This window comes from Dryobates pubescens, chromosome 27, assembly GCF_014839835.1.
Source record: "Dryobates pubescens isolate bDryPub1 chromosome 27, bDryPub1.pri, whole genome shotgun sequence".
In the NCBI taxonomy this organism is placed as follows: Eukaryota; Metazoa; Chordata; class Aves; order Piciformes; family Picidae; genus Dryobates; species Dryobates pubescens.
The window spans coordinates 12,044,306-12,059,952 of record NC_071638.1 but is presented as its reverse complement, the minus strand read 5'-3'; the positions used below and the strand labels follow the sequence as shown (position 1 = coordinate 12,059,952).

General features: G+C 48.8%; 1 protein-coding gene and 1 long non-coding RNA gene across 2 annotated transcripts in view; both read right to left on the bottom strand.

Moving 5' to 3' along the window:
• Positions 1 to 13,261, bottom strand: part of DUSP16 (dual specificity phosphatase 16) — a 29,632-nt gene extending 16,371 nt beyond the window's left edge. Inside the window, exons 1-2 of the mRNA XM_009905260.2 lie at positions 12,966 to 13,261; positions 11,173 to 11,311 (exon numbers count right to left, since the gene is read on the bottom strand). Of these exons, the coding sequence (XP_009903562.1) occupies positions 11,173 to 11,311; positions 12,966 to 13,196 (370 nt within the window). The 5' untranslated portion in view covers positions 13,197 to 13,261. The remainder of the gene's footprint in view (positions 1 to 11,172; positions 11,312 to 12,965) is intronic.
• Positions 13,262 to 13,508: 247 nt separating this feature from the next.
• LOC128898599 (uncharacterized) overlaps positions 13,509 to 15,647 on the bottom strand; it is a 39,747-nt gene continuing 37,608 nt past the window's right edge. The window contains exon 3 of the long non-coding RNA XR_008462912.1: positions 13,509 to 13,576. This is a non-coding gene — a long non-coding RNA (uncharacterized LOC128898599). The remainder of the gene's footprint in view (positions 13,577 to 15,647) is intronic.

Genomic DNA, 15,647 nt, shown 5'->3' with positions numbered 1-15,647 from the left:
AACAGACTAGAAAAAACTTCCCTGCTTTCCCCACAAGGCCTAAGTGTCTGCCAGCTCATCAGTGTGAACTCAGCACACACAATCATTTTAGAGCAGGGAGTGGAAAAGGTCTAAGATCCAAGTGGTGAGTCAAAGCCCAAAGCCCACGTGCACGTACTAGTAAAGGGCTGCAAGGTGGAGACTTGGGAGCTGGCAGATTTGGCAGAAGACTCCAATGACCTGAGTTACAACCATCCTCATTAATGGCTCCAATTACTCATCCATTTCAATATAGCCATTTAGGATATTGGGATCCCTTTGGAAAGGAAGTGAAGACTCAAAGAGCAGCAAAATTTACAGCTGCTCCTACAAACCAATGTCTAGAGCCTGTCATTTAAGGTAAGCCTCACCCACCACTGCATCCCCCAAAGGTATGCAGTGGAGTGAATAGAATAGAATAAACCAGGTTGGAAGAGACCTTCAAGATCATCATGTCCAACCTATCATCCAACACCACCTAATCAACTAAACCATGCAACCAAGCATCCTGTCAAGCCTCATCCTGAACACCCCCAGCGACGGCAACCCCACCACCTCCCCAGGCAGCCCATTCCAATGGGCAATCACTCTCTCTCTGTAGAACTTCCTCCTAACCTCCAGCCTAAACCTTCCCTGGAACAGCCTGAGACTGTGTCCTCTTGTTCTGGTGCTGGTTGCCTGGGAGAAGAGACCAACCCCCACCTGTCTACAACCTCCCTTCAGGTAGTTGTAGAGAGCAATAAGGTCACCCCTGAGCCTCCTCTTCTCCAGGCTAAGCAACCCCAGCTCCCTCAGCCTCTCCTCATAGGGCTGTGCTCCAAACCCCTCACCAACTTCGTTGCCCTTCTCTGGACTCGTTCCAGCAAGTCAACCTCCTTCCTAAACTGAGGGGCCCAGAACTGGACACAGGACTCGAGGTGTGGCCTAACCAGTGCAGTGTACAGGGGCAGAATGACCTCCCTGCTCCTGCTGGCCACACTGTTCCTGATGCAGGCCAGGATGCCATTGGCCTTCCTGGCTGCCTGGGCACACTGCAGGCTCATGTTCAGCCTACCATCAACCAGTACCCCCAGGTGCCTCTCTGCCTGGCCGCTCTCCAGCCACTCTGACCCCAGCCTGTAGCACTGCATGGGGTTGTTGTGGCCAATGTGCAGAACCTGGCACTTGGATGTGTTCAATCTCATGCCACTGGACTCTGCCCATCTGCCCAGACTGTCGAGGTCCCTCTGCAGAGCCTCTCTACCATCCAGCAGATCAAATCCTGCCCCCAGCTTGGTGTCATCTGCAAATGTACTGATGATGGACTCAATGCCCTCATCCAGATCATCAATAAAGATGTTAAAGAGCACAGGGCCCAGCACTGATCCTTGGGGCACACCACTAGTGCCTGGCCGCCAGCTGGATGTGGCACCATTCACCACCACTCTCTGGGCTCTGAGTGCATTCATCTTTACCTTTTTCTTTCTTCTCCTGACAGCAATTCAGACTCTGTTTTGCTGTAAATATTGGGCAGTGCTAAGCACCCAACACACCACTGCCTAAAACTACTCTGAAGAAAATCAAATCCACTTCAAACAGCACTGCAGCTAAGAGAAAATGCATACAATTAACCTTTGCTTTGCCTCCCCCCCCCCATCACATCAGAGGCTCTTACTGCTGGGGCTTCACAGCACTTCCACGGGCACATTCCCATGGAACATTAAATGTTTATCTAAAAGCTGCAGTATAGATTTTTTTCCCCTTGCCCTAAGGAAGGCAAGTTGTAAACTTTGACTCACAAAGCTTCATGAATCTACAATCTTTCACCGTTGAAAGGAACTGCAGACCTCCACAGGCCCTTACCATTGCAGCGTTCCAGCTCTGCTCTTGCAGGGCCACTTGCCATTTTCCATGACACCAGCTGAGGCGGGAGAGCCCCAGTTAGGAGCACTGCCGCCCCCTCCCCCACGCTGCATCCCCCCTCTCATCAGCCACAGCCCTTCCACTGCCTTCAGTGTTTGCTGGTTTGGGAAAGGCAGGCTTTGATTACGGCAGCACTCAGAGAGTGGCCCCCTCCTGCCGGTGTTTTACAAGCACGGTAGCAAGGGAAGCTCTTTTGCCCTGGAGGGCTGCTTCTGCCTTTGGTAAGCCAAGGTTAATAGGCAGGTTAACTAAACAAGGTTGTGCGGGGAGAAGGAAGTCAAGCCCCCTCTCTCCCACCCAAGTGGCACTCAGACAAGGCAGACTAAGGAGAGGTAAAGAAACCACCCTGCACACTCACACTTGCCCTATCTGCCTCCTTCTTTTTGTCCCCCCCTGCCTTTTAAATCCACCCTCCTCAAATCTCTTCTGCCTTTTCTGTTCCCCTTTATAAAACCCCACACCCTAGCCAAAACCCTCCTCTTTTTTTTCCTCTTTAAAAAAACCCCAACCCTACCCAAGCCCCTTCTTTATGCCTTTTTCCCCTTTAAAAGAGACCCAACCCTACCCAAACCTCTTCTTTCTGCCTTTTTTCCCTTTAAAAACCTCCCAACCCTCCCCAAACCTTCTTTCTGCTTTTTCCTTTAAAACCCCTCCCAACCCTACCCAAATCCCTTCTTTCTGCCTTTCTTTCCCCTTTAAAAGAAAACCCAACCCTACCCAAACCTTCTGCCTTTTTTTCCCTTTAATAAACCTCCCAACCCTACCCAAACCTTCTGCCTTTTTTTCCCTTTAATAAACCTCCCAACCCTACCCAAACCTTCTTTCTGCCTATTTTTCCCTTTAAAAGAAAACCCAACCCTACCCAAACCTCTTCTTTCTGCCTTTTTTCCCTTTCAAACCCCTCCCAACCCTACCCAAATCCCTTCTTTCTGCCTTTCTTTCCCCTTTAAAAGAAAACCCAACCCTACCCAAACCTTCTTTCTGCCTTTTTTCCCTTTAAAAAAGAAACCCAACCCTACCCAAACCCCTTCTTTCTCTTTTTTTCCCCTCCCCCCTTTCAACCCTCACCCCACAACCCTACCCAAAGCCTTTCAGCAGCATTTCAGTCAATGAAGTTTCACAAGCATCCAGAGGCATCCAAAACAAAAGCAAACTTACCAAAGTTATTCTTGGGTTTAGGGAATGTTGTGAGAGCTCCACACTGGTCAAACTCTGCTGGCTCTCAACAGACAGGGAGTGGATACACAGCTGAAAGTAATAAACCCTGCTCCCATTCTGCCAGTGCTTGACACCATCAGGGCTCTGAGCTAACGCTCAGAGCTGCAGCTGAAGTACAGCAGGCTGAGGCCATTCACACAGCGCTGCCTGCAGCCAAGGCTCCCAGGAAAAACTGATGGAGAGGCTGGTTCAGAGCTGAGCTTCTCTCTGGCTCTCATCTCCTCCCCACTGCCACTGGCTGGCTTCCTTCCATGGGTTGTGAGACCACTTGGAGAATGCTACACTCCCATGGCAAAGTTTTTACCTCTTCCATTAGAGGCTTGCTTCTGATGGCATCAACCAGGCAAAGTATCAGGGAAGCTGGCAGCAGTGTGCAGCTGTCCTTTCCTCCCTAAATGCTGGCAGGGGATCTGACAGCTCATTCTTGCTGTAATTACTGCAGCTTGCAGAGAAGTTGATGATTTTCCCTGGTGGCTGCCATCTGAAGGTGTGTTCTTCTCGTTGAGGCACTGCAAAGACTTGCAGGGAACATCCAGAACTTCAGGCAGCTCAGACCAGGAGCTCCAAATGTTAAAAGGTGTCAGGTTGCTAGACAGGGATTTATCAGACAACACAAACCACAGCTACCTCATGCCAATTGAGCTGGGTATCCTCCAGCTTGGCACAGGGGACTGCAGAAGTGGGGGAAAGCTCAGCCTCAGAGCCCTGGCCACTTGGAGACAGAGATGACCAGCTCTGTCTGCCAGATAATATTCTTTAGGTTTCCTGTTTCTCTGCCACCAGGAACAGTTTTTCTGGTGACAAAGCAGGGAGAGAGCACTGGGCTTCTTTCTGTCCAGCTTTGCTTTAGTGAAGTGGTAAATGCACCCTGGAGACACTGGCATTTTTACACTGGGATTCCTTTAAATGGACTTCCAATTGCAAATGTTTTTAAGAGAAATGCCAGCGTAAAAAAGTTTGACAAAGAGTTCCTTCTCCTTGCATCTTCCATGCAAGGCTTTCATTTCGTACACACAGAATCCTAGAATGGCTCAGGTTGGAAGGGACCTCAGAGCTCATCTCCTCCAACCTCCCTACCACACCCAGGGACACCTCTCAACTACACTCAGCTGCTCAAGGCCTCATCCAACCTGGCCTTCAACACCCCCAGGCAGGAGGCAGCCACAGCCTCCCTGGGCAGCCTGTTCCAGAGTCTCACCACCCTCACACTGAAGAACTTCTTCCTCAGATCCAGTCTAGCCCTGCTCTCCCTCAGCTTCAATCCATTCCTCCTTGTCCTGTCTCTAGACACCCTCAGGGAAAGTCCCTCTGCAGCCTTCCTAGAGGATCCCTTCAGGTACTGGAAGGCAGCTCTAAGATCCCCCTGGAGTCTTCTCCAGGCTGAACAACCCCACCTCTCTCAGCCTGTCCTTGTTGGGACTCATTTCAACAGCTCTGTGTCCTTCTCCTGCTGGGGACACCAGACCTGGAGGCAGGATTGGAGGTGGGGTCTGAGCAGAGCAGAGTCAAGGGGCAGAATCCCCTCTCTTGCCCTGCTGCCCACACTCCTCTGGCTGCAGCCCAGCACACAGCTGCCTTCTGGGCTGCATGAGGGCACTGCTGACTCCTGGGGAGCTTCTCAGCAACCAACACCCCCAAGTCTCTTTCTTCAGAGATGCTCTCAGCACACTCTGCACCCAGCCTGGATTTGTGCCTTTCTATGCTGGGGAACACCAGGTATTCCAGACCTTGGATCATGGAGTAAGTTCTTTACCATGAGGGTGGTGGAACACTGCAACAGGTTGCTCAGGGAGGAGTTTGAGGCCCCACCCCTGGAGATACTCGAGGTGAGGCTCTGCAGGTTTCTGGGCAACTTAATCTGGTTGAAGATGCCCTTGCTTACTGCAGAGGAGACTGGACCTTTGGAGGTCCCTTCCAACCCAGACCATTCTATGATCTTTGTGTCCCTCTTAGGTCAGAGGTGAGCAATGGTTTGCTAAGTTCAGCAGCAATGTTGCCTTTTGCAACAGCCCCTGGCTAATCTCTCACTGCTCCATTTCCAGGACCTTTGCCCAGTGGCCCTGAACTCTGCTGACTCCTTCCATACTCACTGAGCTTGTGAGCTCATTCCCTGTCCAGCACACGTCACCTGCACTCCTCACTGAGCTGAGCATTAGTAATTGGTGCATTTCTTCTTGTCACACTGCCTTTGTGCTCTCTAGAAGTTTACTAGAGAGCTCTTGTGTTAACAAAGTCCATTCAGTAGCTCACTGCTGCTGTTTCTCAAAGGCAGGAGGGCTCAGCAGGTAGTTCACTGCCTGGACCTCCATTACCTGTCAACACTGCTTTCTGACAGGGTGACTGCACTCACAGCCCAGCCACAGGTTTGAGAGGAAGGCCTACAGCTCCCCAGCTCAGTGCTCAGTGGTCCTGCAAGTACAGAGGTGGGCTTCATGCTGGGCAGCTAGAAAATCTGTCATTCTCTGCTAGTAATTCTCTGACAAGCTGTGCAGTAAGCAGCACAGGGAATTTGATGGGACCCCTGTTCAAGAGTGAGGGATCACAGCTGCATTTCCAACCATGAAGCAAGTTTTCTACAAACAAGGCTGCAGCATACACAACCCTGACTAAATCTGCAGTCCAGGGGGGTGCTCTGTAATGAAAGGCATGGCTCCAGTTTTACAAGGACTAGTAGTGATGGGATAGGAACAGCTTTAAGCTTGAGGAGGGCAGATTTAGACTGGAGATTAGGAAGAAATGCTTTGGAGTGAGGGTGGTGAGACACTGGAACAGTTTGTGGATGCCCCCTCCTTGGAGGTGTTCAGGGCCAGGTTGGCTGAGGCCTAGAGCAGCCTGGGCTAGAGGAAGGTGTCCCTGCCCATGGCAAGGGGTTGGAAGTAGATGATCTTTAAGGTCCCTTCCAACCTAAACCATTTCAAGAATCTATGACTTACAGTCATGTACAAATCTACTCCTCAGCACACAGGCACTGAGGGCAGGTTAAAGCTGTACAGGCAATTCTGGTAGCTCACAAAAGGCTTCCAGTATGTTTAACTCCTCTTCTGCCCAGACACTTCATTTGCTGGTACATTTGCTGCTACATTTGCTGGTCCTGCAGCACAGAAAAAGTTCTTAGAGAGCTCAGGGAACCTGTTTCTGTGATTCTGTATTACAGGACTCTGAAGCTTAGCTTAGTCCCTCTTGGACATTTACCATTGCTCCACATCCACCCCAGAAGAATTACAGACTGGGCTGGGTTGGAAGGGATCTCTTAAGGTCACGTAGTCCACCCCCCCTTGCAGTCAGGAGGGACATCCTCAACTAGAGCAGGTTACCCTTGTCCAGCCTTACCTTGAGTATCTCCAGGGATGGAGCCTCCATTACCTCCTTGGGCAACCTGCTGCAGTGTTCCAGCACCCTCATGGTGCAGAACTTGTTCTTCACATCCAATCTAAATCTGCTCTTCTCTCATTTCAAACCATTGCCTCTGGTCCTGCCACTGCAGGCCTGTGCAGACAGTCCCTTTGCAAACAGGGAAACAGGGCTGTTCAGCCTGGAGAAGAAAAGGCTACATGGGAACCTTAGAGCTGCCTGCCAATACCTGAAGGAATCCTCCAGGAAGGCTGCAGAGGGACTTTTCCTGAGGGGGTCTAGAGACAGGACAAGAGGGAATGGTTTGAAGCTGAGGGAGAGCAGGGTTAGACTGGATCTGAGGACAAAGTTTATATCTTATTTAACTCAGTGGGATAGATGCAACAATAGGAGTGAGGTTAAGCCTTCAGTCCCCACATTCAATTACTCCATGCACTCTTACAAGTGAAGAACCAAACCAAACCTTTAAATTCCTGAAAACATTCCCCACCAGATTATATAAATATTTTTATGAGGTTAGATCAAGGGCTTAAACTAATTGGGAAAGGGCTCCTTTGAGGTCTTTACATTAGTTGGTCCAATGAAAAACACCCTCCAGGGCAGAGCATACCTTTAAGAATAACCTAAATAAAAACCAAAACACCTCCCTGAGTGCTCACTAATGAGGGGGAAGGAGGAAGAACAGATGCAGGCATTTCAGATATTTGTTAATTGCTGCTTGTTCTGTTCCAACCAAAAGGAAAAAATAATAATAAAATAATATTTTCCTGCCCCAAAATGTTTAGTTAAGGTCAGTACTGGAAATAAACCACATTTGAGTGGCACAGGGAAAGCTCAAGTCCAAAGGTTTTGCTTCTTACACAATGCCCTGACCTCTCTTCTCTTTATGGGCCATAAACATTAATGAGGCTTCGTCAGCAGCTTGCTGAGACGACACATTTTATCTGGCTTCCTAGAGCCACCTATCAATAACCTCCACAGAAGCCTCCAGAAGACCACATCTAGCACCTTCTCCTTCAACCCACAGCCCAACAGGCTGCCTTTGTAAAGTGGCTAGGGTTTCAAATGGATGTAAGACACCAAGGAGGCTGTGAAACGTGTTTTCTCGGGTAGATATTAAAACCAGAGCAAACTCGTTAGTAGAGAAGGGAATGCCTGAGAGCTGAAGGAATAGAGTTGGCATTCATCACTCTGCTACCAATTCATCTTAGCTGGGGGCATTTCCTGCAACAAGCACCTGTGAAAAACACTTTCCTTGGATTGCCCTTTTGTTCTCACCCTCTTCTACCACTGGTTTTTCAGCCACAAGCTGTTTCTGCACTCAGGAATATCCTCAGCACTATCAACTCAACAAAAGAGAGGATTCAGTTCTTCACAAATGCTTCTGACAAGCTGAAACAAACCCCCTCCTTTCTCTAAGGGCTTGAACACATTGGAGTCCCTTTCCACAAAAATGATCAGGGGGTTGGACCACCTCTGCTTCGAGGACAGGCTGAGGGAGCTGGGGGTGTTCAGCCTGGAGGAGGCACTGGGGAGACCCGATAGCAGCCTTCCGGTACCTGAAGGGGGCCTACAGGAAGGCTGGGGAGAGACTGCAAAAGCCTGCAGTGACAGGACAAGGGACAGGGGATTCAGACTAGAGAAAGGCAGATTTAGATTGGATATCAAGAAGTTCTTTACTATGAGGGTAGTGGAACACTGCAACAGGTCGCCCAGGGAGGTGGTTGAGGCTCCTTCCCTAGAGATATTCAAGGTGAGGCTGGTAGAGGCCCTGGGCAGCCTGATCTAGTTGGGGATGTCCCTGCTGACTGCAGGGAGGTCAGACTGGGTGAGCTTTGGAGGTTCCTTCCAACCTGGACCATTCTAGGATTCTTTCCTTCCCCCTCTAACATCCAAATGAATCCTTACCAGCTGCACATGGCTAAGTTCACCTCTGCCAGCTACTGTGCACTAGTGTCTTGCACATGGTTTGACTGGCATTTGCAGCATGAACAGACAACTACCATGAGCTAGAAATAAAAACACTAATGAGCCAATTCTCACAGTTTCATTGTGAACCATGCAACTGCTGTTTGCCCAGACCACGAGCTGAGGAACACTCCCTACCTGATGCTGTCCATTCCTACAGGCAAGTCTGAGGATGGAGACACTCTGATGATGAACTTCCAGAGGCTTCTCTCACATTTTTCATTTCCACTCCCACTCTTGTCTAGGCTGTTCCTCTTTGAACATCCTTGCTGCTGTTCTCTGTATCATTTCTAGTTCTGTATGCCCAGCATAAGAAGGACACAGAGCTGTTGAAGCAAGTCCAGAGGAGGCCACAAGGAAGATCCAAGGGCTGAAGCAACTCTGCTATGAGGACAGGCTGAGGGAGCTGGGGTTGTTCAGCCTGGAGAAGAGAAGGCTCTGGGAGGACCTTAGAGCTGCCTTCTAATACCTGAAGGGATCCTACAAGGGGGCTGCAGAGGGACTTTTCCTGAGGGTGTCTAGAAACAGGACAAGGGGGAATGGTTTGAAGCTGAGGGAGAGCAGGGTTAGACTGGATGTGAGGAAGAAGTTCTTCAGTAGGAGGGTGCTGAGACTCTGGAACAGGCTGCCCAGGGAGGCTGTGGCTGCTTCCTGCCTGGGGGTGTTGAAGGCCAGGCTGGATGAGGCCTTGAGCCGCTGAGTGTAGAGGAGAGGTGTCCCTGCCCATGGTGGGGAGGTTGGAGGAAATGAGCTCTGAGGTCTCTTCCAACCTGAGCCATTCTAGGATTCTGTGATCACTTCCTTCATGCTGTCCAGCAGAGGAGATAGATGGAAGCCATCTCTCATGCAATTCATCTCTAGATGGACAGCAGAAGGAAGGGAGTGATACTCCTCATTACTTGGCCTTTTTAACCCCAATTGGCCCCCAACTCCTCCTTGCCATGAGATCTAATTCCCAGTTATTAGGAGCTGTGTCCCTTTCTATCATGGAAATAGTTTTGAATATTCTTTATTGCTCTGTGGAGCTGTATTGTGCTTCCAATGATTACAAACCCTGCAGGACAGATGAACAGAGTGGAGTATATGAACAATAACAGGGTTTCTTAAGAGACATGAACTGCTTCTAGGCTGGCCTGGTTTTAAAGTACCAGTTTTAAATTTAAGGGAGTACAGATCACCTATTTCACCTCTCACATGAAGCATTTGCTGTGCACAGACCCCAGACACTTGGTGGCTCACAGAGAGTTCCTCAATCTAACACTGTAGCCCGTAACTCACAGCTTAGTTCACTGTAATCCCAGATCAAACAAGCATCAAATGCACTGGCCCAGCTGCAGGAACTGTTCACCTTCTCTGTACTCACTTTGGAAACAGTCCAGGAAAAGTTTCTCTCACACCTCTCACAGGGAGGTGACACACCTCCCTGTCACCACAAACCTCAGAGAAACCAGGCTGAGGGATGCATCTCTCTGGAGTCCTTTCACTTTCCCTCATCATTATTCAGCCTAACACCAGTTAGGTTCTGGATACCCTTCACCAGCTCACTGACTGAGCCACTGCAGTGGATTCCCCACTTGTATTCCTCATTCCCTCTTCTTCCAGCATTGCATCTACCCTGTGCCCCTCTTTGTTCCTTCTTGTGAACTCTGGGTCCAAAAAATTATCAATATAAGTGTGTGGAGTGGGGTTCAGAGGAAGCCATGAAGATGATCCAGGGGCTGGAGCACCTCTCCTACAAGGACAGACTAAGGAGCTGGGGGTGTTCAGGCTGGAGAAGAGAAGTCCCAAGGCCTAAGAGCAAGACCTAAGAGCAGCCTGCCAGTAGCTGAAGAGGGCTACAAGAAGGCTGCAGAGGGACTGTTTGCAAAGGCCTGCAGGGACAGGACAAGGGGCAATGGTTTGAAATGAGAGAAGAGCAGATTTAGACTGGATCTGAGGATTTAGATTGGGTGTGAGGAACAAGTTCAGCACCACGAGGGTGGTGGATTACTGAAACAGGTTGCCCGGGGAGGTAGTTGTGGCCCCATCCCTGAGATCTTCAAGGTGAGGCTGGACAAGGCTCTGAGCAACCTGATCTAGTGGGGGATGTCCCTGCTGACTGCAGGGGGTTGGACTGGATCAGCTTTGGAGGTCCTGTCCAACCCAAACCATTCTATGAGTGTATGTTAACAGAACAAATCCTGCATTATAAGGACCTGCATTTCTGTGGATGCTTTGACCTGGGATTAAAACCAAAAGACATGGGGGGTGAGGGAGAGCTAACTAGAGCACTACCAGTAATGGAGCTGAAGTTTAAGAAGCCATAGAAAATAATCTCCATACCTCTGGGAGATCATTCCTCTTATTCTTATTGTAGTAATTACCAATTCAGCAAGGAAGAGGTTTTCCTCCTAGCATCTACAATATCAAAAGACCAGAGAAGCACATTTCTTTTCCTCTTTTTGACCCTGAAATGGCAGATGTGCCTAAAGCAACCCTTTAATCAATCTGCATTTACACAGCACAATGTGATATACCCTCCCCTGCAAGAGGCAATTCCTAAGCACTGTAGATATTGAGAGTGTCACTAGGTGCATAAAGAAGCACAGAAAAAGGTGGGCTGGAGGTGAAGTTCATACCAGCACTGCTGCAAAACCATGTACACATCTGTTATAACAACAACATTTTCTTTCTCCTTATCCAGGTGATTATTTTGTCCCACTCTTGTTCTCCTACCTGAAAGCAGATACACAGAGCTGAAACTCTTCTCCAGTTTGCCCAGGAGCACAGTAAGAAAGCAGTCAGACGAGAGAGAGGTCACATCTTTAGAGCTTTGGTCATACACCACCACTTCCTGCTTGCAATCGATCTCAATCTGAAACACAAGGAATGCAGGGTCAGATATGAAGGGGGAAATTATTCAAGCACTACTTCATCACCCCTCTAAGGGTGCCCACATTTGCTCTGCAGCAGCTGGGGTACATGTACTGCATCCAGTACAGGAAGGACGTGGACCTGATGGAACAGGATCCAGAGGAGGGACACCAAAGTGGTCAGGGGGCTGGAGCAGCTCTGCTGTAAAGACAGGCTGAGGGAGCTTGGGGGTGTTCAGCTGGAGAAGAGAAGGCTCCAGGCTGATCTAAGAGCAGCCTGCAAGTATCTGAAGGGGCCTACAAGAAAGCTGCAGAGGGACTGTTTGCAAGGGTCTGCAGGGACACAACGAGGGGCAATGCTTTGAAATGAGAGCAGAGCAGATTTAGACTGGATGTGAGGAACAACTTCTACACAATGAGGGTGGTGGAACACTGCAACAGGTTGCCCAGGGAGGGAGTTGAGGCCCCATCCCTCGAGATATTCAAGGCCAGGCTTGGCAAGGCTCTCAGCAACCTGCTCTAGTGGAAGATGTCCCTGCTGACTGCAGGGGAGCTGGAGTGGATGAGCTTTGGAAGTCCCTTCCATCCCAAACCATTCTAGGATTCTATGGTTTCTTAGACAGCTGTATGCAAGCCAGTTTTTATTTTACACTTAATACACCTGATGAGCTTTAGTTCCTCTGAGAGTCTGTAAACTGATCATTTGCTCCAAGTTGAAGCTTGCTCTGCAAATTTCTACCATTAGATAATTTTAGGTCACTTGTAAAATGCTTCACCTTCAACTAGCTTGGCTGGTTTGTTTAAGAACTAAGCTTTTTAAAAGAAGGCCCTACCTCAGCTTCTGTTTCTGGTTGTTATTTTTGTCTAAAGAGATCTTAAATTGCCTCCAGCACACACATATTTTGGCCATTCAGACAACTTCATGTATAAAACATGCTTTAGATACTACTACTAGTAGTAGTAAGAAGCTGCAGTTTTCAACATCTCAAAGGAAGAATGTAATAGATTATTTCTGTACCCATTATATTTGCAAGAAGCATCAATGGATTAAAAAACCAAACCACACCACACCACAATCCAAACCCTTCCAACTACTCACACAGAAAGTGTTTTAAACAGCAAGTAGGACTGACAGAGCTGCAATTTCTTTGCACACTGTATGAGCACTTGCTAAGCAGCCCCTATCACCACAGACCCCAAAGAAGCCCTCCATGTTTAGCAGCAGAATGCTTCCTGCCTTCATGGCACTTTGTTGCATGGGACTGTCCTTGGCAAAACATTACAAGAACCCTGAGAGCATCCTGAGTAACTGTTAGGGTTGGAAGGGACCTCAAGGATCATCCAGTTCCAACCCCCCTGCCATGGGCAGGGACACCTCACACTACAGCAGGTTGCTCATAGCCACATCCAGCCTGCCCTTCAAAACCTCTGTATTTCTAAATCCCTCCCCATTATTCTGTCACTTTAGGGAGAGAGCAGGCTATGAAGAATCCCAAAGATCAGAGTCTCTTGGATCAGCACAGAGCTCAGCACAACTCAGTCTCCTACTTTCTGTGGGGTTTTGTAAAATGAAATACCTACAGATAGACTCTTTCAAGTTGCTTTCCAGGCAGTCCTTTAAGCAGATAGAAGGAATGAAGGGAAAATGACCCCTACCTTGTGTTTTGCTGAGTGCTGAATGAGCTCTGTAATCAAAACTTTGTCCTGCTGCAGCCTCCTCTTCATCAGCTTGGAGCAGTTGATGTTGATGGCATCCAGGATGTGGGACGTGTTGTACTCCACGAAGGGGCGGCTGTCAATCAGCAGCAATTTTTCTGTGCCTCCCTCCAGCAAAGCCACCAACTTCTCAGCCACCATCAGTTGAGTCCTGATCATCTCATCGGCCATGACAACAACGAGGCCTCTTCCAGCACCTCCCTGCCCGGTTTGCTGCGGTGATGTAATGGCTGTGCACTCAGAGGCTTAGCCACAGCATTGCACCAGCGGTGTGCGAGGTCATGCTGGTGGCGACCGGCAAAAGCGACCTGAAATCCATTTCCAGCGAAGAACTCTTCAGCTGAGTGGTTCCTCTTGCTTGCAGGGGATGTGCTGGGAGAGAGGGCTCACTCCACAAAGCAGCCCCTCACATCTGATTCAGCAGGAGGTGGCTATGGAGCAGCCATTTCACACTTCACACAAAAGATGCTCTCTGGCTGCTGCTGCTGCTGCTGCGTAACATCATTCTTTACCTTTGCTCCCACCCATCAGCCTTACACTGGACTGAGAGCCTGGAAGAGGAGAAAAACAAAACAAAACCCAAGAAAAACCAGATGAGGCCATGAAAATTTCCAGAAGAAAACACTGAGCTGTGTGGCTAGCTGCACAGTGATCTGTACCGGCCAATGAATACACTCCCGAGAAGCTCCCCTCTCTGCTGCCTGTGCCAAACACCTAGTGAGAGTATTTGCAAGCACAGCCTCTGAATCTGTTCCAATGATCTTGCCTGGACAATTATCTTGGATTTCAGGCAGCATACCCTGCCTTAATTGCAGACTTTTGTTGCCACTAGCTCTGCCTCTCCACCAGACTTTGTCAGAATATAATGAAGAGATACCGCACTAAATCATGGTGCTTCTTTCAATAGCAAAAACTAATTAAATGCATTTCAGCACTTCACCAAGTTGTAAAATGAGTTAAGATTGAAGATTTTCAAAGATCAAGGCTTTGGGAAGTGTTTCACAAACCAGCTCTGCAAGTCAGGGAACTCAAAGTGTGAAAAAGAAAGGGCAAAGCTTAGGTTCACCTCTCTCCTCGGAGAACGTGGACGAAGAGAAACGAGGGGAACAAGATGGACACCAGGACACAAGCATGGTGTTTGAATTAATTATTAGACACAGAAGAGAGGCCTCATGAGCACCTAGAGAGCAGGCCCAAGGAGCAGCCCTGTGGAGAAGTGTTGGGAAATGGTTTGAACATCTGTGCAAGTTAGGCCTTGAAGGATTTTCTGTTATTAATATAGCAATGGAGTAGGAGTTGTGGAAAAGTTTTGATGCTTGGTATGATGAAGTCAAGCTGCCCTTGAGAAGGAAGGCAAACAAGATAAGAAGTAGGTGAAGATCTGGGAAAAAGGGCAATTAGGAAATTCCACAGAGTAGTGAAAATAATGATGTAACCTTTTAGAAAGTAACCAATAGTGTGTGTTAAATTAGAATAGAATTAACTATGTATAAGATAAGACTATAAATAAGGAAGTGTGGAACAATAAAGTTGAAGCTTGCTTATCAATCATATTGATTGCTGCGAGTCTTTCCCTCACCCTCCTCGCCGATGGATTTCTCTTCCCGACAGAGAAGGACCTGGGAGTCCTGGTGGACAACAAGTTCTCCATGGGCCAGCAATGTGCCCTTGAGGCCAAGAAGGCCAATGGGATCCTGGGGTGCATTAAGAAGAGTGTGTCCAGCAAATCAGGTAAGGTTCTCCTCCCCCTCTACTCTGCACTGGGGAGACCTCACCTGGAATATTGCATCCAGTTTTGGGCTGCCCAGTCCAGGAGAGACAGGGATCTACTTGAGAGAGACCAACAAAGAGTTAAAAGGATGACTAAGGGACTGAAGCACTGCCCTGTGAGGAGAGGCTGAGAGACCCAGCTGAGGCTTAGTCTGGAGAAGAGAAGACTGAGAGGGGACTTAATAATTGTTTCTAAATATCTGAGGGCTGGGTGTCAAGAGGGAGGGGACAGGCTCTGCTCACTTGCACCCTGGGATAGGACAAGGGGCAATGGATAGAAACTACAGCACAGGAGGTTCCACCTCTATGCGAGGGTCACAGAGCACTGGAACAGGCTGCCCAGAGAGGCTGTGGAGTCTCCTTCTCTGGAGACTTTCAAGCCCCATCTGGATGTGTTCCTGTGTGACCTGTGCTAGATTCTATGGTCCTGCTCTGGCAGGGGGGTTGGACTCCATGATCTCCAGAGGTCCCTTCCAATCCCTAACATCCTGTCAGCCTGTGAATACACTGCTGAGAGGCACAGCAGTGAGCACTGTCTCTGGCTCACCTGGATCAGGTGGGACAGTTACAAAGAGGTGCAGGACACTTTTCACACATGCCAGATAATATCTGAAGCAAACTGCACTTCTTTAAGATTAGAGCCTGACAACACCTGAACCACATCTGTTCAAATGGCAGCAGCAGAGCAGCAGAAAAAAAACTGATGTTCTTCACCACTGATTTGTATTCCTGCCTCACAGCTGTCCTCAGGCATTTCAGAGACTCAAAAATTACACTTTGATGGAACAAGGCCCTGTAGGAATACTCCTCAAAGGAGCCACCACAAGAGATTTGACTGCACTTTTGCAGCCA